This window comes from Oncorhynchus clarkii, chromosome 10, assembly GCF_045791955.1.
Source record: "Oncorhynchus clarkii lewisi isolate Uvic-CL-2024 chromosome 10, UVic_Ocla_1.0, whole genome shotgun sequence".
NCBI classification, from domain to species: domain Eukaryota; kingdom Metazoa; phylum Chordata; class Actinopteri; order Salmoniformes; family Salmonidae; genus Oncorhynchus; species Oncorhynchus clarkii.
Genome location: NC_092156.1, coordinates 17,187,361 through 17,212,609, shown reverse-complemented (window position 1 = coordinate 17,212,609; position 25,249 = coordinate 17,187,361). Strand labels below are relative to the sequence as shown.

Genomic DNA, 25,249 nt, shown 5'->3' with positions numbered 1-25,249 from the left:
ACGTCCAATATTCACTGCAACTGTTTCAAATAGAAACGACTTTCTTTCAAATAGAACTTTCACTATCCAATCATCAATGAGGTGGTTCAGCCATGGCAACCCAGCCAGTGAAATAGTCTAAATATAGTAATTTGCAGTCCGGTCAGTACTACAGTTGTAATGAAGTCTCCTTCCCCCAGCCCAAGCAAGGATTTGAATTGCTCATGCTGAAATAGATAACCGCATGGCCGCTGCCAGCGTGATTTGTGCTGCTGTGTCTCTTTATAACCACTTACTCCTCATGCATAACACGGCCGTGGAAAGAAAACAGATTCGTATTAATTAGGGATGAACAATTCCTGGAATTTTCAATAAATTCCCTGGTTTTCCCGAAATCCGGTTGGAGTATTCCCTGATGCCTCCAACCAGGATTTCTGGAAAACCAGGGAATTTATTTTGCAACCCTAGTATAAATGTTTATCTCGAAAGTTTGGGGCTATGATGATAGGGTGTCAGCAAGGGGGGAGCGTCAATTAGCACAAGAATGGAGGTGACAGAAAAAGACTGACAGATTGAAAAAAACACCACAGAAACAGCATATTTCATGATTCATTTGAAGTGAGAAGAAGCACATACAGATTCTCTAATGATTTTTAAAAAATTACTCAGTTTCTCTGTTACCGTCTTCAGCCAAACGGGAAGAAATTCTGGTGATACCGGTATTCAGCAACGGTCTATGCATTTTTGCAAACGTGTAGCGGCAACGACGATACATGGAAAGGTATCCATGATTATCTGCTCGAGCAGCATGTGGTATCTTTGATGTAAGGGAGGGAATTCATGAATGCTTTCATTGCTGGTATATTTATGTATTTGATACAATGCTGCCCTCTACAGAAGAAGTAGCACCAAATACTACAGTTTCATTTCAGAGAAAACAAGATTCACATAGTTTGCATGTTCGCAACACAATACCTGCCGCAATAGTGACATATGAGGTTATTCGAGATCACAATACCTAGGGTTATGTCATGGTGATCATGTGTGCCCTCTGTTACTAATGCCGCGTTCAAAATAACAAAGAACTCGGGAAAAATATGAGTTCAAATCATGATGTCCGTGATCTTCAGGTCGGAGCTCTAGAAAGAGGTAGGAGTTCCCGAGTTGGAATACCGATCAAATACATTTTTCCCAGTCGGAGCTCGTTTTTCCCGAGTTCCCAGTTGTTATGAACGTGGCATAAACATACTAGTCATCCTACGAATATGTATTCTCGCTATGTCTGATTAATTAACTGTTCCATAACCGGTCTGAATTTAACATGAAAAGTAAGCGGACCAGATGTTGGATGCAAATGCCGAGTATCGCTATTAGCGAGGTTGTTGGTGTCCAGGAGACAGCATCTGCACACCCGAACTAGTGTCTAGGAAGACAGCTTGGCTTTAGCAGGGTCCAGGGTGTCCTCTATCCTGAATTTTGAGTCGGGCCAGATGAAGCAGTTAATTGAAATTCAGTTGATGGTGAACTAAATAATATATACAAAACGTAAAATGAAAAAGCATGCCCAAAAAGAAAAGTATTCAAACAAACATAAGAGGCAACGAGTCCACTTCTCTCACTGATTGCTTGCCTATCACTCACACCTGTGCGCAATCATCACTTACCAGAACCTGACCCAGTTGCTGCTGGACTCTATGGATGGGATTTAGAATGTAGCTTTGGCACGAACTCCTTTCCTAACACCTCAAAAAGTAAAATAAATTATTTTCAATCGATTGCTAAAGAATAAGAACCAAAGATACTTAAATTATTTAAATTATGCTAATCAACACTACAAACGAGTAACATGGAATTCATTTAGCAGTTCTTTATTGCGGAGAACATTGTCAAAATGCTTGCATACACCTGAATACCGAGTAAAATGTCACCTAACTGGATGTTGGACAGCAGTGCTGTGGAATTGAACGATCCAGGTTAATATACCCTAAACATGCCGAAGAAGAAAAATCCAGACTGCTCGAAGGCTATGCTATTTTGTCAGAGAAAGTGAATTGACCTGTGGTAAAGTCGTTTTGTTTTTAAATCTTCTAGTGCAAAGCTGAGGGGGTAGGCCTATACTACAATTGAAGTGAAATCTTAGCACTTCCCTTCCTATTTTTAAGTGAGATCTACTCAAGGTTTTCTAAGGGTGTTTTCACACTTGGTCCCCTCCCTTCCAGGCAATTTTTGTGAACACATGCAGTTTGCTTAATTTGTGCATTGTGAACACTCCAAAAGGATCTCAGACCCCTCAAGAGCCCCCAAAGAGAATCAAACAGACCATCAAGAGCTGGTCAAAGTTCAGTTCGCTTGAATTCCACAGCCCAGTTCACTTTTTTTTAGGGCAATGTGAACACAGCCTGCCCTGGAGCTGGTTAGTTCTAAAGGACTCGTTGCCATTTAAAAATGTAACTGGCTCAAAGATGACCCACTTCACTTTCGTGGTACCTGTTAACTCAAGAGTTGACCAAAATTACCTTGCCAACTCCTCAAAACAATGTACGTAGTATAGGGCTCTGGTCAAGAGTCCCTTTAAGCTTTCCAAAATGCACAAACGCTTCCAAAGTTAAACTTTAAGGAGGTCTCCATACTTCTCTGTAGCTCTAAGTGGGTGTAGCAAAGCATCAGGGTCCGTATTCATAAAGCATCTCAGAGTAGGAGGGGTGATCTAGGATCAGTTTTGCCTTAGATAAGATTACATAGGCCAGGGAGGACCTGATCAATATCAGCACTGCTACTTTGTGAATACAGGCCCAGCTTAGTCTGCATTACAAATCCACGTGTTTCCCATCAAATCAGGGTAAAACAAAATATTACAAATGGTTAAATAATGCATTTAAATATTTATATTATGCTGAACCAAAGGCAAAGTGAGAAGTTTCTCTTCCATGTTATGCTTCTTAATGAACTGGCATTTACAGACATCTGTTCCTTTACAGTGCTTTCATTACTGACAAATATGAAAATTACCAATTAAACAGTTCTCTCCCCCCTCCCATTATAACACAATCAAGCAGGTACTCACTTTGCTACCATTTTGTATAGTATTTAATGTGTTTGTGTATACAGTGATTTGCCTAAGTAGGCCTACATTGCTTTTCAAGAGAAATATCACTAAAGTATTTGCATAATATACCAATTTGAAAAACAATCACAGATATTAACCTGGTAATTACTATAAGTGTTAATTAAATGCACTGTCAAAACTAAAGTGCTACCGACGTCTGTGTTCCCACGCAAGAGCTGCCACCTTTCATGGAGCATGCCAAGAGGTGCGACAAATCAGGCTGCTCCAAAAAAGAAAGAAAAAAAAAGCACATTACTTTTTTCAAGAAAAGGGTTGTGTCTAAAATGGCACCCTATTCCCTATGCAGTGCAGTCCTTTGACCAGAACCGTATGGGCCCTGGTCAAAAGTAGTTTACTATATAGGGAACAGGTGACTAAACCAAGAGCTGGTAGAGCGCTACTACAGCAAATAAAGTCCACGACAAACCCCACATTATCAGTATGTGCAGTATTCTGCACACTGCACTTTGACATAACATCTGCTTCGCATTGAATATTTAATAAGATTAAAAAAAAAAAAACATCCAAGTGGGAATGTGAATATGTTCTCTATGTTGAAGTAGTGACATTGAGGAAACTGATTCAGGGTCAGTTTCACAGTCCAGAGTTTGATGCTCCTCCCTGGCTGGGGCCCTCCTGTTTGACCAGACAGTCGTCGGTCACCCCCTGGGAGGACAGCTCGGACAGCACATTTTCCAGATAGTTGGGGTCCGGGTAGCCGTGGCCTGACACGTTGGACATCATCTCAGTCTTGTGGTGGATCTCATTCCACACCACCGTGTCGGGCTCGCCCGTGGTGCTAGACGTGCCCACTGTGAAGATGAGGCGCCGCGTCCACGCTACCTTCAGCAGCTCAAGCACCTGACGTGAAATAAAAATTAAATTAGAGATGACATGCTCCACACATTTATGATGTTTTGGATCTTCCTGAAATCAAATCCATGGAAAGGTCCTTTGGGGAAAGGATATTTGGCATACCTTTGAAGTCTGTATGCAAAACAATTTAGAAATTGATTGAACTGGGACATTTTGGCATTACCTTGGTCTTATTTAAAACACTACAATTACATAGATGCTACAAAGCCAGTCTTGGTGTCATTTGAAACCTTAACATGTGCTCTGAAATATGAGTAGTGTTTAGATTAAGAATAGATCATTAAAAATGTCAAAAGTACCCCTATTGATTGTACATTTTTACAAATTTAATGAGAACTAAAAGATGAACAACTAGAAAATATTGTAATTTGATGATCTCCATAGATATCCAACAGCAAACTTTGCCAAGGTCGCACAACCGGCTGAAGCTATTTGGCGAAAGTGCGAGTTAGCGAATTAAGGTGATTAGGCCCATGTACATTTTACACATCCCAATAATATGACTTGTTGAAATGGTGCTGCTAGCAATAGACAACAGAATACAGACAGAGGCATTTATACAAAGTGAGGATATATTATACCCCTCAAATTGTCAACATATTACTAAGACATTCAGTTATAAAATAAAGAACTTTCCTTTAAGTTAACCTGTATTTTTTATCTGTTACGGTAGAGGTATGTGCATTTGATTTCACATTGACAGATCAGATATGGAAATTGATTTACTTTGCAAATGTATTTTGATGCATTATCAATATACCCAGCATAACATTTACCTCACTGTACAGTAAATAAGCATTCAATAAATTAAGTAAACAAAACAATTTGAGTATCAGATTTGGTTGCAATGAGTAGCAAATCAAATTAATATGGTAATGAGGAATTGGCACACTACATCAAGGAAGACATGTCATTATTAAATCTCACTCAGCATTTTTACTGAAACTGCATAATCAGACTTGACTATTTTTTATCACATACAGTGCCTTGCGAAAGTATTCGGCCCCCTTGAACTTTGCGACCTTTTGCCACATTTCAGGCTTCAAACATAAAGATATAAAACTGTATTTTTTTGTGAAGAATCAACAACAAGTGGGACACAATCATGAAGTGGAACGACATTTATTGGATATTTCAAACTTTTTTAACAAATCAAAAACTGAAAGATTGGGCGTGCAAAATTATTCAGCCCCTTTACTTTCAGTGCAGCAAACTCTCTCCAGAAGTTCAGTGAGGATCTCTGAATGATCCAATGTTGACCTAAATGACTAATGACGATAAATACAATCCACCTGTGTGTAATCAAGTCTCCGTATAAATGCACCTGCACTGTGATAGTCTCAGAGGTCCGTTAAAAGCGCAGAGAGCATCATGAAGAAGGAACACACCAGGCAGGTCTGAGATACTGTTGTGAAGAAGTTTAAAGCCGGATTTGGATACAAAAAGATTTCCCAAGCTTTAAACATCCCAAGGAGCACTGTGCAAGCGATAATATTGAAATGGAAGGAGTATCAGACCACTGCAAATCTACCAAGACCTGGCCGTCCCTCTAAACTGTCAGCTCATACAAGGAGAAGACTGATCAGAGATGCAGCCAAGAGGCCCATGATCACTCTGGAAGAACTGCAGAGATCTACAGCTGAGGTGGGAGACTCTGTCCATAGGACAACAATCAGTCGTATATTGCACAAATCTGGCCTTTATGGAAGAGTGGCAAGAAGAAAGCCATTTCTTAAAGATATCCATAAAAAGTGTCGTTTAAAGTTTGCCACAAGCCACCTGGGAGACACACCAAACATGTGGAAGAAGGTGCTCTGGTCAGATGAAACCAAAATTGAACTTTTTGGCAACAATGCAAAACGTTATGTTTGGCGTAAAAGCAACACAGCTGAACACACCATCCCCACTGTCAAACATGGTGGTGGCAGCATCATGGTTTGGGCCTGCTTTTCTTCAGCAGGGACAGGGAAGATGGTTAAAATTGATGGGAAGATGGATGGAGCCAAATACAGGACCATTCTGGAAGAAAACCTGATGGAGTCTGCAAAAGACCTGAGACTGGGACGGAGATTTGTCTTCCAACAAGACATTGATCCAAAACATAAAGCAAAATCTACAATGGAATGGTTCAAAAATAAACATATCCAGGTGTTAGAATGGCCAAGTCAAAGTCCAGACCTGAATCCAATCGAGAATCTGTGGAAAGAACTGAAAACTGCTGTTCACAAATGCTCTCCATCCAACCTCACTGAGCTCGAGCTGTTTTGCAAGGAGGAATGGGAAAAAAATTCAGTCTCTCGATGTGCAAAGCTGATAGAGACATACCCCAAGCGACTTACAGCTGTAATCGCAGCAAAAGGTGGCGCTACAAAGTATTAACTTAAGGGGGCTGAATAATTTTGCACTCCCAATTTTTCAGTTTTTGATTTGTTAAAAAAGTTAGAAATATCCAATAAATGTCGTTCCACTTCATGATTGTGTCCCACTTGTTGTTGATTCTTCGCAACAAAATACAGTTTTATATCTTTATGTTTGAAGCCTGAAATGTGGCAAAAGGTCGCAAAGTTCAAGGGGGCCGAATACTTTCGCAAGGCACTGTACAAGGATTGCGTAAGCAGAGAAGAGTCAGGGGCTATGTTCATTAGAGACCAAATTAAAGAAAGCGGCCTGAAACACAGAGGAACTATGTGGTCTTTGTATTTGATTCTGTTTGCAGTCTGTCCGTTCTGCTATAGAGGCTGTGTTAGCTGCTTACCTTTCGGCCCTTGTCGTTGTCTGGGAGGAAGCAGAAGCGAGGGAAGCCTCTACAGGTGTATGGCTGCCCCGGGTTAGGGTGCTCTGGACCCTGGAGAGATAAATAATATTTAGTAATTTTTCCAGAGCGATTTACAGTCAATGTGCATGCAGTAGCCCCGGGCAGAACAGAGAGAAACACGAGATTAGAACATTGAGTGATGTTCTAGAGTTTTCCCTATTAACACCATCAACGTTTCCCTTTACCGTGGCAATTGTGATCGAATCAACGCAATAGCCACTTTAAATGCAACATACCGAAACAAAAACTACACAAGGGATTCTGTTGTAGGCAGAACGCATTGGAGTAGGATTCTATTGCCCACAACTCAGCCCATAATCTACAACCAGTGCGGCATAACCAATAGGAGCTACAGTGGGCCTATATACAGAAAGACCATGGGCATATATGGATCTGTGTCATTTACTTTGAACTGGACTGTTTATACAGCTGTGGTTGTGAGTATATGCGCTTGTTTTGAGATCAAAGCAAGAGCTGCATGTAGCCACGTATGCATATTTTGTTCATATCCTTTGCTAGTTAGTTATTAGCCCAGTTATAGCTAAATTTGTAGTCAGCAATAGGGGAGTGATTGCTTCCAACAAGAGTACAAAGCATGAACATTTCTGGACATAATGGAAAAGGGAGTCCGGTAAAGAGCTTTTTTTTGTCATAAAGGGGGTAGTGTTGTATTTTGAGACCAGCTTGAATAAGCTAAGTAGCCAATAGGCAGAGGGTAGCATAATTTGTGTCATTCGCTGTAATAAGTGGCATGGGAATAATAATGCATTTTATTTTGTAAAGTGGTTTCTTGCGTCAAACACCCTAATATTTTCAGTCACCTTGTCTGAAAGACAAGTGGCTAAACAGGTTAATGTCAATCCTTGCATATTTTTTTCTAAAGTCCTATGGAATATAGGACAACATTGAACATCATACATTGGCTGCTACTGTAGGCTCAAGGATAGAGCAGCTATTTTCATGTTATGGGATGCATTTCCGCCAGTGTTTTTTTTCTCTCTTTTTTTTTTTCTTTCCCCCAGCAGACCTGAAATTCTCAGTGCCAGAAAAAAACAGAGGGAACATTGCTTACAGGAGCAATTAGAGTTAAGTGCCTTGCTCAAGGGCACAGAGACATTTTTCACCTAGTCTGCTGGGGTATTCCAACCAGCGGCCTTTCGGTTACTGGCCCAATGATCTTAACCAGTAGGCTTGGTGACGGGGAAGATAGATGAGAATACTGACATGAGGGGAAGGCGCAGGTCCAATCCCGCATCTGTATCTCTTGGCCCATCTGAATGGTATGGTTTCAGTCAGAAAGAACCTTACGATAGTGGCAAGCCTCGTTTTTGTTACTGCTTCGGTGGAGCAAAAGCCTGCATGCACACCTGCCCAGACTAAGATATGCCCACCCCAGACCCAGTCTGTTAATGAGTGAGTGGTGTGTGTGTGTGTCTCTACCTGTATCCCAGGGGGAATGCTGTAAATTATCTGGATAGTTCCACAGTCTGGGTGGCCGGGGAGGGACTGTGCGATACTATAGATCTCCATCTTGCCCTTGGGCTGGGTCCCAGTCTTCTCCCCGTAGATTGTCTTGCATGACGGGCACTGGAGGCTGCCATCCTGGAAGGGGACAGAGTCAGAATCGCAAATTTTCTTTAAAAATGGTTACACTCAACTGATAAGGTACACCAATCTAGTACCAGGTCTGAACAACCATTTCCTCCAGAACAGCTTGAATTCATCGGGGCATGGACTCTACTAGATATGGCATTCAAATGTTTCACAATTTGTATCAAGGGCCCTAACATGTGTCAGGAAAACATTACACAGAGCATCACACCACCAGCCTGTATCGTTGACACTAGGCAGGATGGGGCCCATGAACTCTTGCTGCTTATGCCAAATCCTGACTGCCATCAGCATGACGGAACAGGAACCGGGATTCATCGGTACAGGCAATGTTTTTCCACTGCTCAGTAGTCCAGTGTTGGTGATCACATGCCCACTGGAGCTGCTTTTTGTTTTTAGCTGGTAGGAGTGCAAACCGTTGTGGTCATCTACTGCAATAGCCCATCCGTGACAAGGACCAACGAGTTGTGTGTTCCGAGATGCCGTTCTGCACACCACTTAGTTGCCTGTTTGTGGACTGCCTGTTAGTTCACACGATTCTTGCCATTCTCCTTCAACCCCTCTCCTCAACGAGCTGTTTCCACTCACAAAACTGCCGCTGACGGAATGTTTGTCTCACCATTCTTGGTAAACCCTAGACACTGTCGTGCGTGAAAAGCACAGGAGGCTGGTCGTTTGAGATACTGGAACCAGCACGCCTGACACCAACGATCATACCATGATCAAAGTCGCTTAGGTCACTTGTTTTGCCCATTCTAAAGTTCAACCGAACAGTAACTGAATGCCTCGATGCCTGTCTGCTTTATATAGCAAGCCACAGCAATGTGACTCACTGTTTGTTGGAGTTCAATTTTCTTGAACGTGGTGGTGAACCTATTCAACTGGCCACCGAGTGTATAAGAATATCACCATAAACTAAAATGTTAGCCTGATTTCACCATATGTGATAGTGTTTATGATATGTTGTGGATAACACAAATATTAGCCTGCAGTAATAATGCTTCATTACTGTAACTATTCAGTCTTTTTTCTTAATAATAAAAAATAAAAAAATAAAAAATGTTGTTGCTATAAATGAGAACGTGTTCAGTCAACTTACCTGGTAAAATAAATAAAAAGCAAGTACATGCCTTTATAGTTCCTTAAGTCTTATTTTACGTTAATGTCTTTTTAGGACAATATGTGGGCTCAAGACATCAAGCCATTGAATTAAATTTGAAAGTCATTATTAGGATCTCTGTGGCACCCACCTTGGTTCCATTGTTGTACATGGCAAGCATGCAGAGCATGTGCAAGGTGTGTCCACACTTGGTGAACTTTCCCACAGCGCCGGGTGGGATGGATTGTGCTCCCTCGGAGGCCACGGCGTAATCCGACGGACACGACAGCCGGTCCATACAGATGATGCAGTCCTAAATCCACAGAGACAATATATTAAGGTGTGAAAATAGATTTAATTTCTTCCCGTTACACGGAGGTCTGTACACACATTGCACGGGCAATACATTTATTTATGGTCCTAAAAGTAAAAGATACGCCATTTAAGAGTTCATTTAAATGTGGCATAAACCAGTCATGTCATCAGTTTGTCAAACAAAGCACTTCAAAAGACGCATGTAGGCTACCTGTGCACGTTCATCCACTCCAATAACTCAAGCATCCAAACATTGCACTGTGCAACCTCCATTTGATCAATGGAAAGAGACATGGTTATAAAACATCAAAAAGTGATTGTCATTAGGTCTTCACTTGAAGCCTTAAATGATTGATGCCTCCACTGCTGTCCCTGCTCGCCACAGTCAGTCATCACTGCCTTGGCAAAAAATTCTGTGCTCAACAAACCACACCGCATTTTGGAGTCCATTCGCACATTTTTCACATGGTAGTAATACATGAGGGTGTAATAGCATCTTAGCTCATTTTGCACTATTTCATTTGCCGAGAATCTGTACCAGACCATACCTACTTTCACCCCAGGTTATGCTGTACATGTAATTACATGATAACAAGAATGACAGGATCTGTATATGATATTATATCATGAGTCTAAATTGAGGTTGGGATGACTTGGTGATATGGATGGAGTATTGTTTATTTCTATGCAAAACCGCAGTTGGCTTGTTCAAACTACTTTAGAAATAACCTGTGTTCATTTTAGAGCAATCATATTTCTTTCAACTTGCATATTGCACTTTCTCTGCAAAATAAAATGTTTCTTCAATACAAAGTGGTTTAGTATAAAAAAATATATATATATTTTTTAAATCACCTGTGTCATGAATGAATCTTCACAAAATGGTTTCAAAAGATCTTAGATGAACTCTACCTGCTTTTGTTTACATAGTTTATTTCATGCCTACCGTGATTCAGTGTAACAGAACGAGGAAACATGACTGATTCTCCTGCAAGAGCCCTTCTTCCGTGAGTGTTGAGTAAAGAGGGCGGGGAGAAGTTTTCCTAGGTACAGATCTAGTGGAAACCTAACCTTAACCATTAGTGGGGAAAATGCTAAAATGACCAAAGATAAGCATCTAGGGGCAACTTCACCCCACACCAATAGAAAGAGGCGAGGGAGGAGGGGATCTTTGACATTGAAATGCGTACCTCGTCTTGAGCAGAAGCCACTTCCTCCATGTAGCGGTGAATGACATCCTCTGGTTTATGTGCTGGGGGGACAGCGGACAATGAACAGAGTTGGAGAGACGCCCACCAGATGACAGACAAAACCACACTCAGGCCCTCAATTTACAGACAGGACATACGACAACACAGGAGGGATTAAAATAAGAAATTAAATAAAAACGTCTTTAGTATTGCTTTTTTAAATCATTTCAGTGGAAACTAGTGGTAGCCTAGTTGTTTTACAGTTTGCTATTGAACACATAATGTCCAACCCCCCCCAAAAAACGCAATTTTATAGCATATAGTTAAAACACTAACTGACAATTAACTTTGTTGTATTTTATATTTCTGCAGAAATAACCGACTCATCCTGCAGATGTAGCCTACACACTTCACTGCAGCTCAAACTTTTGGCCGGCTTCGTTGGCAAATCTGTACCATACAAAAGCACTGCTCAAAGATGTAACACGAGTCGACAGATTGAGGCACACAGTATTAATGCATGACAGTTGTGGATGAATGGGAGAGAAGAGGGTTAGAGATTGACACTTATCCACCAATGTACCGAAAGCACACTCTTCCTTAGTTAGGGGCTGATGTATCCCAAATGCCACCCTATTCACAACATAGGGCTCAGTTCAAAATCAGTGCACTATGGGGAATAGGGTGCCATTTGGGATGACGCTTCATTGTTAGATGATTTGTGAGTATCAGTCTGTTCTGGAACAGCTACAGGGTATGTCAGCAACTCAGCGTTGAGTTTAGGGGTTCTGTTTTGAGCTGCAACCTTTGTAACCAAACAGCAAGATTAGGGCCTAGTTCACACCACTGTTAGCTAATGAACACTGTCGACTGCCAAGCAACAATTACAACTCACTGATTTATGGATAGGAATGATTGAGTCACAGATTGGCAAAGGATTCTTACAGAGAAAGTGAGCATTGGAATGCGATAGGAGAGCGCACACGTAAAAGGAAAAATGAAAATAAGCTATACAAGCCTGCAGAAAATCTAAACAGTGCCTTTGATGCCATTCAGGTTAAGAACACAATATTTGATTTTAAAAGGATAAGTTTGATATTTTTACAATTTATTGATAGAATGTTCCTTACCCTGAAAGTAGTGTGCGCCAGGAGAAAATGTAAATCGATGGTTCAGGTTTCTTTAAACAGCCACGAAAAAAAGCTGAAAGTCAATGGGAGTGATAGGGACACCGTGCAATGTCCATGTTTTTTGGCAAATCACCTTTAAGTAAAGTCAAACCCAGTAGATTTCAGTTTCCCCCCACCACTCCCATTGATTCTAAGAATTGTGTATTGAATAGTGAGGTCCTAAAACTGAGTGAGAATAGGAAATACTGGCTCGGACGTCTCCAAGGTTTCACAAGGCAGGCATTCGTTTTTAACCACAAGGCACATAAAAAATATCAACATGCATAACAAGCCAAATATTCCAACTTAGGGATTTGGGATGACAACAATGGAAAGCATTGGATGTGACAAAGCACAGAGCTGGATGCAAGCCAATGGGGAGTTGGTGGGGGAAGGTGGCGTAGCTACCTGTCCTGTGCTGCCTCTTTGCCCTCCTAACCGAGCTGCTGCTGTGAGTTTTGGAGCCTGCGGGCCTGCTGGTGCTGCTGGGGGGAGGAGGAACGGAGGAGGAGGGGTGCGGGAGGGGGGCACTCGTGAAGCGCACGCCGAGTCCCACTGCTGACATCAAAATGGAGGCCATGCCTGGAGTGAGAGGCCCCGGGGAGACATGCAGAGGGGGTGGGGTCAGTCAGGGGGAGGAGAAACCAAACAGATGAGACATGGTGGATAAAGCAGTGAGTGACTAAGGGGGGGGGGGGGGGAACTTACTCATGGACAAGAGGGAATTATATTGGGAAGTTTGGTAGGTGCCTCCAGCTTGGTATGATTCAGATATAATAAGTCATCAGGATTTATACAGTAAATAACATGTTGGACTAATAAATGTGGGCTGATATGATAAAGTGCATTTATTGCAGTTCTGTAATTGATTTCCTTTTAAAAAGCGCTATTGTTCGGTTCTGCCTCAATACAACATGGTATTGTGTAATTTTTATATTTGAGTAATTTCATGAAATGTAAAAAAATTAAATAAAAATATGCCAAAGGAAAATCTTCAGAAACTGTCAAATTAACTTCACATTAGCCCTCCACAAAACATTTCAGCACGAATGTGTTCCTCACAGATCAAAAGGTTGTGATGAGCCATGAACAGTCACTAACAAAATAAGCTGAATTGCTGTCAGTATCCATTGCTAGCCTATCTGCTGGCTCAACGGCATAGTCCTCTCAGCGTAAAAAGCTAAACTGCTAGCTAAGAGATTCTGGACATTCCTAAATAACCAGCAAAAAAAAACAAGTTTGGATGAAACACCACCACCCTAGGAGTGACGAAAATAAAAATAGTGATCTGGGCCTCCTGAGTGGCGCAGCGGTCTAAGGCTTCACTACAGACCCGGGTTTGATCCCGGGCAGTATCACAACCGGCAGTGATCGGGAGTCCCATAGGGCGGGGGGCTTTACATGGCTCATCACGCTCTTGCGACTCCTGGCAGGCCGGGCGCCTGCAGGCTGACCTATGTCGTCAGGTGAACAGTGTTTCCTCCGACACATCGCTGTGGCTGGCTTCCTTCCGGGTTATGAGAGCAGGTGTTAAGCAGTTTGGCAGGTCATGTTTCGGAGGACGCATGACTCAAATTTCACCTTCCAAGCCCGTAGGGGAGTTGCTGCGATAAGACAATATCAAAATTGGGGAGAAGGGGGTAAAATACAAAATAAAAATAAAAGTAACCCCTTTTCACTAAGCCCCCAAACCCAAGACTACATTGGAAAACAAACGCCATCGTGGGTGGGCAAACGACCAGAGCAAAACAGGGCCTGGTCTGTGGAGATGATGTACAGCGATAGGCCAGCTGTCCAGAGAGACACAAATTACTTTCTCACCACCAACAGGAGCTATGGTCACTGCCATGAAATCACAAAAAAAAAGATTTGTATCGCTGCTTTAATAACTGATAAACAAAAGGTGTGCCTCTAAAATCTGTCAGGTCTATGAGATAAGCTTACTAAACCACGGTTGCTGAACAGTGCAGTCGAATATGTAGACCATTTCTGGAGTATCAGCCGTCTTTGATAAGACTTTAGCTTGCTATAGGCCACACATTTGGCTGAAACCATGTATGCTTACTAATATTGATTTTAGAATTGTTCTATTTTTGTCAAGTTTTGCTACCGAACAGACTGACACTCAATAGATAAAGAATGTTGCGTGTCTACAGTGACAAGTTATTGTTACTTTCAAACCAAGGTATAAAATTCATGGAGCAGACAGTTCTGCCATCACCATCAAAAAAAACAATGCTTGATCCAAACCACTACAATTCACATTGATAGTAACTGAAAATACAGGTAGTACCACCATGGTGGACGTTTGGATCAATTGCTTGGGACTGCTTTACCTGCAAGGGCTGAGCTCACACTGGTGGATCCATTCCGTTGCAGAGGAATGGCAGGGACACTGCAGCAGAGGAAACAGGAAAACAGACATTAAGGAATCCATACACCATTGCTTCTGCAAACAAGTGAGAAATTGATGTGGTCGGTTCTCTGAAAGTTTGAAAACACTAGATCAGGGGTCTCAAACCTTTTCTTACATGAGAGCTACTTAAAATATATACACTACCATTCAAAAGTTTGGGGTCACTTAGAAATGTCCTTGTTTTTGAAAGCAAAGCACATTTGACCATTAAAATATCAAATTTATCAGAAATACAGTGTAGACATTGTTACCGTTGGAGGAAACAGACATTTTAATGGAATATCGACAGAGGCCCATTATCAGCAACCATCACTCCTGTGTTCTAATGGTACGTTGTGTTAGCAAAATCCATGTTTATCATTTAAAAAAAGGCAAATTGATAATTTCATAACCATTTTGCAATTGTGTCAGCACAGCTGAAAACTGTTCCGATTAAAGAAGCAATAAAACTGGCCTTCTTTAGACTAGTTGAGTATCTGGAGCATCAGCATTTGTGGGTTCGATTCCAGGCTCAAAATGGCTAGAAACAAAGATCTTTCTTCTGAAAATCGTCAGTCTATTCTTGTTCTGAGAAACAAAGGGTATTCCATGCGAGAAATTCTCAGGGAACTGAAGATCTCGTACAATGCAGTGTACTACTTAAAATGATCAACTTGGATTAGCTAACACAACAAGCCATTGGAACACAGGAGTGATGGTTGCTGATAATTGGCCTCTATACGCCCATGTAGATATACCATTAAAAAGTCGCCGTTTCCAGCTACAATAGTCATTTACAACAGTATCAATGTCTATCTACACTGTATTTCTGATCAATTTGATGTTATTTTAATGGACCAAAAATGTGATTTTCTTTCAAAAATAAGAAATTCTAAGGGACCCCAAACTTTTGAACAGTAGTGTACATCCGAGGTGAGGATTTACAGATTTACTCCCGTGTACACCTGCGTCACGGCTGGGGTCTGCCCCTATATGTACACCCCATTGCCGCGACACACGTTCTCTACATCTTTGAGGCACCTCTAGCACCGTGGAGGATTGGAGTGATCCATATAGCTCACATAACCGTGGTTACATACATAACCTTAATTATGTTTCACTATATCCAGAAAATCACATTGTAGGATTTAATTAATTTATTTGCAAATTATGGTGGAAAATAAGTATTTGGTCACCTACAAACAAGCAAGATTTCTGGCTCTCACAGACCTGTAACTTGTTCTATAAGAGGCTCCTCTGCCCTCCACTACCTGTATTAATGGCACATGTTTGAACTTGTTATCAGTATAAAGACACCTGTCCACAACCTCAAACAGTCACACTCCAAACTCCACTATGACCAAGACCAAAGAGCTGTCAAAGGACACCAGAAACAAAATTGTAGACCTGCACCAGGCTGGGAAGCCTAATTCCGCAATAGGTAAGCAGCTTGGTTTGAAGAAATCAACTGTGGGAGCAATTATTAGGAAATGGAAGACATACAAGACCACTGATAATCTCCCTCGATCTGGGGCTCCACGCAAGATCTCACCCCGTGGGGTCAAAATGATCACAAGAACGGTGTGCAAAAATCCCAGAATCACACAGGGGGACCTAGTGAATGACCTGCAGAGAGCTGGGACCAAAGTAACAAAGCCTACCATCAGTAACACACTACGCTGCCAGGGACTCAAATCCTGCAGTGCCAGACGTGTCCCCCTGCTTTAAGCAAGTACATGTCCAGGCCCGTCGGAAGTTTGCTAGAGAGCATTTGGATGATCCAGAAGAAGATTGTGAGAATGTCATATGGTCAGATGAAACCAAAATATAACTTTTTGGTAAAAACTCAACTCGTCGTGTTTGGAGGACAAAGAATGCTGAGTTGCATCCAAAGAACACCATACCTACTGTGAAGCATGGGGGTGGAAACATCATGCTTTGGGGCCGTTTTTCTGCAAAGGGACCAGGACGACTGATCCGTGTAAAGGAAAGAATGGACGGGGCCATGTATCGTGAGATTTTGAGTGAAAACCTCCTTCCATCAACAAGGGCATTAAAGATTTAACGTGGCTGGGTCTTTCAGCATGACAATGATCCCAAACACACCGCCCGGGTAGCAAAGGAGTGGCTTCGTAAGAAGCATTTCAAGGTCCTGGAGTGGCCTAGCCAGTCTCCAGATCTCAACCCCATAGAAAATCTTTGGAGGGAGTTGAAAGTCCGTGTTGCCCAGCAACAGCCCCAAAACATCACTGCTCTAGAGGAGATCTGCATGGAGGAATGGGCCAAAATACCAGCAATAAATTCATAAAAAAATCCTTCAATGTGATTCTCTGGATTTTCTCATTTTGTCTGTCATAGTTGAAGTGTACCTATTTTTATCCTATGAGAGGCCTGTAATTTTCAAGTGGGAGAACTTGCAATTGGTGGCTGTCTAAATACTTTTTTGCCCCACTGTATACCCGTAACAGATATAGTTGGTGCTAGAGGGACCTGGCCAGCCAGCGGCAAAGTCCTAGCCCGGGATGAGACACAGGGGGCGTCAATGTGGAAGGGGTGTCCCGGGAAGATGTCCCCGGAAGGGGAAGCGACACCCAGGACCGCCGAATCAACCGCAGAGGGAGGTGCCACATTTACCAGATGGTACATAGCAAAGGTGCAAGATGAAGCCCAGCTGGACAGATTTCACTGGATTTCAGCGAGGGGCACTCCTCTCAGTAGTGCTGCGTCACCTGGGGATGTGGGCTCCAGTCCCATGGTGGCTGGCCCGCACTCGAGAGCATATCTGCTGCCACATTCAGGATGCCAGGTACGTGCACGTAGAGACGCTAGATGTTCCTGAGCCCAGAGAAGGAGCTCCCGTGTAAGCCACCACTATGGCTGTTGTCCTGGTGAGAACGGACATGTCTTCACTTGAGATGTACAAGGAAAGACTGAAGGGCCAGCAGTACAGCTCAGAGCTCTAGTGTATAGATGTGCCTGCCGCTCCAAGGGAAGTCGACAGCCGACCTGCCCTTGGTCACCCCCCCCCCCCCCCCCCCCCAGCCTATCTGGGAGACGTCTGTGCTGACCGGTGGCACAATCTCAGAATCTCCACCCCACCTGAGAGAAAGGAATGACATCGGCACCTCAATGCCCCGAGGCACTGCGTGGTCACTCGCAGCTGGCGGTGGCGCTTCGGGTGCAGCCAATGGGAGTTGTACAAACATTGAAGAGGCCGGAGATGGAGCAGGCCCAGGTGAATCAGCAATGAGGCCCGCCATCAGCAAGACCAACAGGCGTTGGCAGGTTAGGGCGGATACCACCCGCACCTGTCGAAAGTGGTCTTGGCAAGATAAGATCGCCTGAACCCTTCTGGTGGACAGGCGTGCTCTCAAGAGGACTGAGTCCAGTTCCATGCCAATGACGGCCACCCTCTGGGTGTGCGCCAGACAACTCTTGTTGTTTGCAGTAATGCCCAGTTCACCGATGTAGGTCAGGAGCATGTCTGTCTGACAGGACCTGGGTCCTCGTCGGGGCACAAATCAGCCAATCGGTCAAGTAATTGACGATCAACAACCCTCAGGATGTGAGAGGTGCAAGGACAGCATCCATGCACTTTGTGAAAGTGTGGGGTGCCAAAGAGAAGTCGAAGGGAAGAACCATGAATTCGTAAGCCGCCACTTTGAAAGCGAATCGGAGATACTGCCAATGAGCTGGGTGAACAGGAACATGGAAGTACGCATCCCTCAGGTCCAGCTTCACAAACCACTGGTCCCTGGACACGGCCTGCAAAACACAGGCCGGGGACAGCATGTGGAAACCTCAGTACCTTCAAGTACCCATTGAGGTTGCGGAGGGACAGAATCGTACTACACCACAAAATAAGTGTAGTAGAACCCACCTAGCAGTTCTATTGTCTCGATCCTGTGGCACCCTTGTCCAGGAGTGAGGAGATCTCCAGCCGCAGGGTTTTCTTCAGTGGGTCGGCCACTGTGGTGACAAGAAAGTCCCTGAAAGATGGAGGCCGGCAATGGAATTGGAGTCGGTACCCCTTATGCATTGTGGACAACACCCATGAGGACTCCAAACACTCCTTGCACCATATGATGGAGTAACTCCGTTAAGGAACTCCCAAGTCAATGTCTCAACGTAGTGGCAGCCCACCACGATATTCTTACATTCTGCAGGGGAAGAACAAGAAAAAAAACCTGTAGGGTAATTAGCAGAGAGCCCGGGCATGTTAAAGCAATTCACAACATACACAACTTGCCGTCCGGCTTGTTCGGTGTAAGCAAAACAGTTTGTGGCAGCAAGAGCCACCAATATATTAATAGATGCACAAGGAGTTCTAGTGTAACGCTAACAAAATACAAGCATGACAAACCACGGGCGGAAGATACAGATCAACCGTACACAGCAAGTGGAGCACTCAAGAGGGGCTGGCCACAGGCCAGCTGCTCCAGGCTACAAACAGCCAGTGAGTATTATTCCGCGTAAGATATTACACTTACCAGTGACTTACCAAGCGATTTTCAGAAAGTCTGTACCTCAAACCATACGGACGTCCACGAAAAAATGAAAGAGAATGTGTGTCGCGGCCATGGGGTCTAACATACATACACATAGTGAAACATTACACACGCAGAGGGCCTACCGAAGTTGAGCACATCCAGCGTCAGACGCTTTTCTGTGTGCTTTTTCTCCAAGTTGATAAGGCTTTGGAGTACAACGTGAATGTCACAGTATGTTCATTGTTATGTTAAACACTGCGCCATGCTGCCATTTTTTCCCCACAAAATTGATTTTAGCGCTCTGTGGCATCACGGCTGCGTCAAAGCTTTCAACAAAAAGTGCCAGGAAGGTATTCTTGGGAGAAAAAAAAAAAAGCAATAACTGTCACAAGAATAACATACTAGTATGCACACTTTCTTCCCTGTGCTTTGTTCGTCACAAGGAGTGACAAAGCTTAGGCCTACTACTATCAGGGACCGCATGGTAACAACAATGGGAGGAAGTGTGTGAGATGCACCAGTTAATGTAATGTGACCCTTACATCAGCTGGCTTATTGACCGAGCAGAGCTTTGAGTCCCAAATCTGGTTTCCTATCCACTGCAAAACAATTCTGCATATCACCACTTCCTCTTTAGAGGACATCAATCACTGTGACATATTGTAACCCCAAACCAATGTGTCAAATAGCTCAACATAAAATTTTAAAACATAAATAAAACTATTCAAAACAACAATTTGGTTTAAGTATGCATTTACGCAAACAGTCCAATTCTGATCTTTGCCACTAATTGGGCAAAATATCAGAATTGGACTGCCTGTGTAGACGCATCCTCAATGTCAGAGCCCCTAACAGTAGGCTATGTTTAATTAGTGCTCGTCAACCGATCGCTGCACGCACCTGCCCTCCCGCCCAGCATCACTACTCTGGACGGTTCTGATTTAGAATATGTGGACAACTTCAAATAAAATTGTCTCTGGTTAGATTGTAAACTCTCCTTCCAGACTCACATTAAGCATCTCCAATCCAAAATTAAATCTAGAATTGCCTTCCTATTTCGCAACAAAGCATCCTTCACTCATGCTGCCAAACCTACCCTCGTAAAACAGATTATCCTACCGATCCTTGACTTCGGCAATGTAATTTACAAAATAGCCTCCAACACTCTACTGTGTTGGAGGATGTAGTCTATCACAGGGCCATTAGTTTTGCCACCAAAGCCCCATATACTACCCACCACTGCGACCTGCATGCTATCGTTGGCTGGCCCTCGCTTCATATTCACCGCCAAACCCAATGGCTCCAGGTCATCTATAAGTCTTTGCTAGGTAAAACCCCACCTATTCTCAGCTCACTGGTCACCATAGCAGCACCCACCCGTAGCATACGCTCCAGAAAGTATATTTCACTGGTCATCCCCAAAGCCAATTCTTCCTTTGGCTGCCTTTCCTTCCAGTTCTCTGCTGCCAATGACCAAATTGCAAAAATCACTGAAGCTGGAGACCCATATCTCCCTCTCTAACTTAAAGCACCAGCTGTCTACCTCATCCCCATACTGTTATTTTTTTTTGCTCCTTTGTATCTCTACTTGGACATTCAGCTTCTGCACATCAGTCCAGTGTTTAATTGCTAAATTGTAATTATTTTGCCACTATAGCCTATTTATTGCCTTACCTCCCTTATCTTACCTCATTTGCACACACTGTATATAGACTTTTCTATTGTGTTATTGACTGTATGTTTGTTTATTCCATGTGTAACTCTTGTTGTTTAGTCGCACTGCTTTGCTTTATCTTGGCCAGGTCGCAGTTGTAAATGAGAACTTGTTCTCAACTGGCCTACCAGGTTAAACAAAATAAAAATTAAATGTAAAAAAATCAAGTGGGTAGTATAAATAGATAAGCTGCTAAATTAGACAACAATGACTATTCAAACAAAGCCAACCTACCTTAAGCCATTGCCACTGGTAGGGTAAGACAGTGGAGGTCCAGGGAACTGACTAGCGGAGGGTGTCGGGGGCCAGGGACCACCCCACGCCATGCCCCCCACAGAAAGAGGCCTCCTGGGGTAGGGCGAGTACACCGAGGTGGGGTGAGCTCCAGCCGCCCTGCTGGGGCCCTGGAAGCTGGGCCGGCTCAGCTGCCCAGAGGAAAAGGAGTGGCGTGAACGGCTGGGCATGGGGCCAGTGCAGCTGTGGCTCAGACACTGGTGGCAGGAGCAAGCCGGGCCTGAGTGGATGACGGAGGCGCCAGACGCCAGCGGGTAGGGGAAGTTACCCTGCCGTCGGACCTGCCGCCTGAAGCCTGTGGCCTTGTTGACCTGGGCCAGCGCTGTGAGGTCCACTATGTAGTTATAGCCGTGTGAGGCCATATCCGCAGTGGCCTGCCGTGCCAGGTAGCTGTGTTCTAGTAGAATAGAAGTGCGAGTCTCGTACGGAGTCCATCCTCCTTCGTCATTTGCCCACTCCCAATATACTCCACTACCCAAGCCTGAGGACTGGGCAAACAATTGACGGCGTACAGACCGCGTTTTCCCTGGAAAGATAACACAGTGAATTCATACTTAGAGGCAAAGGTGCCTTGCACAGAAAATGTTGCAGTAGACGTCACACGTCAGTGAATGTCAGTATTATAGTCTAGTACCTAGTGGTGTGCCTTCATAATGTCAGCTAAGCATTACACTACACATCCTGTGCTATTGAGAAGACTTCCTGCTGTTTTTCTCCCTTTTCCTGGACAAGTTTGTATCACAGGCTGCAGGTGTCAAAGGACATTTGGACTTGTCCAATCCGCCCCACTTTCCAACCAAGAGACTTGGCTGTATCACTGCCTACTATCATGTCTGTCACGTTCGTTTTCGAGTTAGCCAGCTACCCAACTAGTTACCCAAAGAAAACATTGACATCGCTGGAAAACAACAAGACTGTTCGCTATAGATGTTAGCAATATAAGCAATGCTATTATCTTTGGTTTATGGAGGCTAACTACTAGCTAACGTAAATTAACTAACGATGCGCTAGCTAGGGCACAACAAAGCTCGAAAGCTTCAGTTAATTTGTAAATGTAATAACTAGCTACTGTTAGCTAGCTACATCACACACACACACACACACACACACACACACACACACAGTGCCAGTGGCTTAATTCCATTACCTGTATCTTGGCGGAACTGGTTCAAGCTTGGTATGTCTATGAGATAAGGCGACAAGCTGGGATCGGATTGTCCTAGGCTGATGCTGGTGGAGCCAGGACCCCCACCTCTGTGTCCCCGCGGAGAGAAGTATTGTTCGATATAGCCGCTCACCTGGCCGCTATATGGTCGCCAGAAGCCAAGATCATCTTGCCATTCCCATACAACGACCATAGGCTGAGATTGTCCAGGTGCTACCAATGTCGGTGTAGAGAGAGAGGGTCCATTTCTAGACCCATTTATCCCCACACATGAGCTAGAGGCAGTGGCCATATTTTACAGATAGTAGCGATACGTCAAATTCAGTAAACGATAGAAAAAGCTGATGCTAGCTAATTCAGCTAACGTAGCAAGCTAGGCTAAGAAGCTAAGTCAGATGGACAAAACACGTTTTAACACTTTGCCAAACTACAGGACACCCTGCTGCTACCCTATCAATAAATTGTAGCGATCAAACCTAACTAAGTTAGCTAGCTAGCAAAACATCTTCAATTTGCAAGATGTAGCTAAAGTTAGCTTGCTTGGATTATTAAAATGACCCATTTTTACAAGAAGACTGATTCGAGGTCAGGCGGCAAACACTCAAGCAAATTGTTTAAAAGCATTTTGGCAAACCTTGCGAAGCAATAAATCTTTAGATGCGGAAATATATTGAGCTATGCTAGCTTACTAATCATTGCATTCCAACAAACTCAAAACGGGCTAGCTACGCAAACCACAGATAAACCAAACAGTCGGAACAATCGTTGCTTGGCAAATGACGACATGCGCACATCATTGTATTTTTAAAGCTCCAATGCAGCCGTTTTTACCTCTATATCAAATCATTTCTGGGTAACAATTAAGTACCTTACTGTGATTGTTTTCAATTAAAATTGTCAAAAACAAACAAAAATAGCAATTTCTCAAGCAACAATTTAGCTAGGACTGCTGAGAGTGGTGAGGGGAAAACTGACTACTAGCTGTCATTGGCAGAAAGCTTTGGAACTCTCTTTCTTATTGGTCTATTAACTAATTTACTGCCTGGTGATGTCACTACACAGGCCAAAATTCCATCCCACCAAAACAGGCAGACATTTCATGTGGCCTTTTCAAACAGCACTTAACACTAAAAGTGCATTTTCATAATTTCACAGTATTATTTCAACCTCAGTGTTGAAATATATATAAAACAAATTATGTTTTTGACGGCACTGGAGTAGTCTTAATAACTCTGTTGTCCTTTCAAACCTCAATGATTATATACTTTTAATTTCTCCATGATACCATGACATTCTGAAAGAAACAATAATACGAAAGTAGTAGGTTTAAACTTTCTATTGACATTTTTTTTTTTTACACTTGCATTCATCACACACAAAGTCACTGCAGTCCTATAAAAGTGCAAGGCAACACATTTTATTTCAAAGGCCTAAATGGCATTAAGGTACAGCATATAAATACTGGTGAATCCAGAGATAGCTGTTACAGGATAACACAGACCATTCTTTCTTTAACACACGTTACATTCATGTTGACTTTAAGATATTTTTTACTTAGCACAGATGTGCTACAAACATAAAAGCCTAGCTGAGAAAATCTCAACTCCACGTACAAGTACTCAGCTAAAGAAAAGCCATGAGGAGTTTTACAAAATATGAAAATTTGTCTTAGATATAGTGCTATCACCTTGGGTTATTCCTACCACGGAGTATACCGGTACGCACACCTGAAGGTGAACATATTTCAGTTGATATACTTTGAGTTACATACAGTAGTAGTTAGTGTTGTAGCGACATTTGATTCAGTACTTAGATTACTGAACATTGTAATTTACATCCCTGCACATGATGTTTGTTTTTAATCTTCAAAATAAATAAATAAATAAATCATACAAACAAATATCTGAATGTTGTAAAGCCAGATTGATCCAAGACATTTGTGCTGTAGTTACACCCCATAACAAAAGTTTATGATAGAATAGACAAAAATAACCTAAAATGGTGAATACTTCAATGATTGTAAATTCCATAAGCTTAGTGCCATAACATAACCCCAGTCGGTTGGAATCACTTTTCTTTTGTAGAGCATTTTGAAAAAGGTGTATCAAGAAAATACCATCAGTGCTTGTTGGGATGAACAACTGTATATAAACACTAGATTTCTGATGCTATGTATTGGCCAATGAGAGGCTTTGAAGCCACAAATCGGCCATATTGGCACTCCTCAGAAGAAGCAGTCCTTCATTGGTATTCAGTATTTAAATGTTGCAAGGACAAAATTACATGTATTTAAGTATTTATTTTGTTGTTGTAGTGGGGAGAGTAACAATGTCTTTCTGTATTTTGTTTAGCGCACATAATATAATTTAATTTAAAAGTATGCATTAAGTTGTCTATAATAGAATAAACATGGCTAGAATGAATGCAGACATTAATAAATGCATTTATATAGCTTCCAAAATATTTTTTACAACGGTGGAGGAGTAATAAAATGGAGGCGCAGTGGCTTCAAAGCAGCACTCCCTGCCTGTCATCTAGTGTATATCAATCATTGAAGGAAACAAAATGAAAGAAAGCACTTATCTTGTAACAAATTATGCACAGATTCAATTGTTCCTCCTCACATTTCCACCCAAGCCACCATTTAAAAACATATCCAAACCTATATTTTCAGTCAGTAAAGTTTTTAAGCAATAGCACTCGGGGAAAGCTGAAACTTGGCAATACGATTGATTATAAGTATTGGTTTGATAAAGTCCTCTCATTATATCCTCTTCCTGTAGCAGAGTATCTGTTTTCTTCTCTTCTAGTATTTCACCTTCCCAGGGACTTGCCCATTCACTCCACTGTAGTCCACCATGTACATGGGCCATTGCTAAATGTAGACGGAGACAAAGCAAAAGGAGGATAAATTAAGAGAGAGCATGAGGGAGATCAGTTATGCCGTTGCAGAAGCAAATGATGGCCCATCAATTACACAACCTTATTAGTGCCTTTTACAAATGCCTTTAAAACCTACAAATATAATATG

General features: G+C 42.7%; 2 protein-coding genes across 4 annotated transcripts in view; both read right to left on the bottom strand.

The window, feature by feature from the left end:
* Positions 1 to 1,831: 1,831 nt before the first annotated feature.
* Positions 1,832 to 22,988, bottom strand: LOC139418076 (deltex 2, E3 ubiquitin ligase). 2 transcript variants are annotated; one of them, XM_071167247.1, is made up of 9 exons: positions 22,201 to 22,988; positions 20,994 to 21,579; positions 14,497 to 14,555; positions 12,569 to 12,742; positions 10,992 to 11,053; positions 9,638 to 9,799; positions 8,217 to 8,378; positions 6,717 to 6,806; positions 1,832 to 3,946 (listed from the first exon to the last, which is right to left on the bottom strand). In XM_071167247.1, the coding sequence occupies exons 1-9, from the start codon at positions 22,508 to 22,510 to the stop codon at positions 3,680 to 3,682; spliced, it is 1,872 nt and encodes a 623-aa protein (XP_071023348.1). In that variant the 5' UTR covers positions 22,511 to 22,988; the 3' UTR covers positions 1,832 to 3,679. The 2 variants fall into 2 exon arrangements, with proteins under 2 accessions (XP_071023348.1, XP_071023349.1); XM_071167248.1 differs by lacking the exon at positions 12,569 to 12,742 and having other exon boundaries at positions 22,201 to 22,636.
* A 625-nt stretch (positions 22,989 to 23,613) lies between these two features.
* LOC139418073 (GTF2I repeat domain containing 1) overlaps positions 23,614 to 25,249 on the bottom strand; it is a 41,049-nt gene continuing 39,413 nt past the window's right edge. For both annotated transcript variants that reach the window (XM_071167245.1, XM_071167246.1), the window contains exon 27: positions 23,614 to 25,093. In XM_071167245.1, the coding sequence (XP_071023346.1) occupies positions 25,025 to 25,093 (69 nt within the window). In that variant the 3' untranslated portion in view covers positions 23,614 to 25,024. The remainder of the gene's footprint in view (positions 25,094 to 25,249) is intronic.

Coding starts and splice junctions, on each gene's coding strand:
- LOC139418076 (XM_071167247.1), bottom strand. CDS start 22,510: ATGGCCACTGCCTCTAGCTCATGTGTGGGGATAAATGGGTCTAGAAAT. Junction 14,556..20,993: donor ACCAGTGGCAATGGCTTAAG/GTAGGTTGGCTT, acceptor CCTCTGCTGCAG/TGTCCCTGCCATTCCTCTGC. Junction 3,947..6,716: donor ACAACGACAAGGGCCGAAAG/GTAAGCAGCTAA, acceptor ATTTCACGTCAG/GTGCTTGAGCTGCTGAAGGT.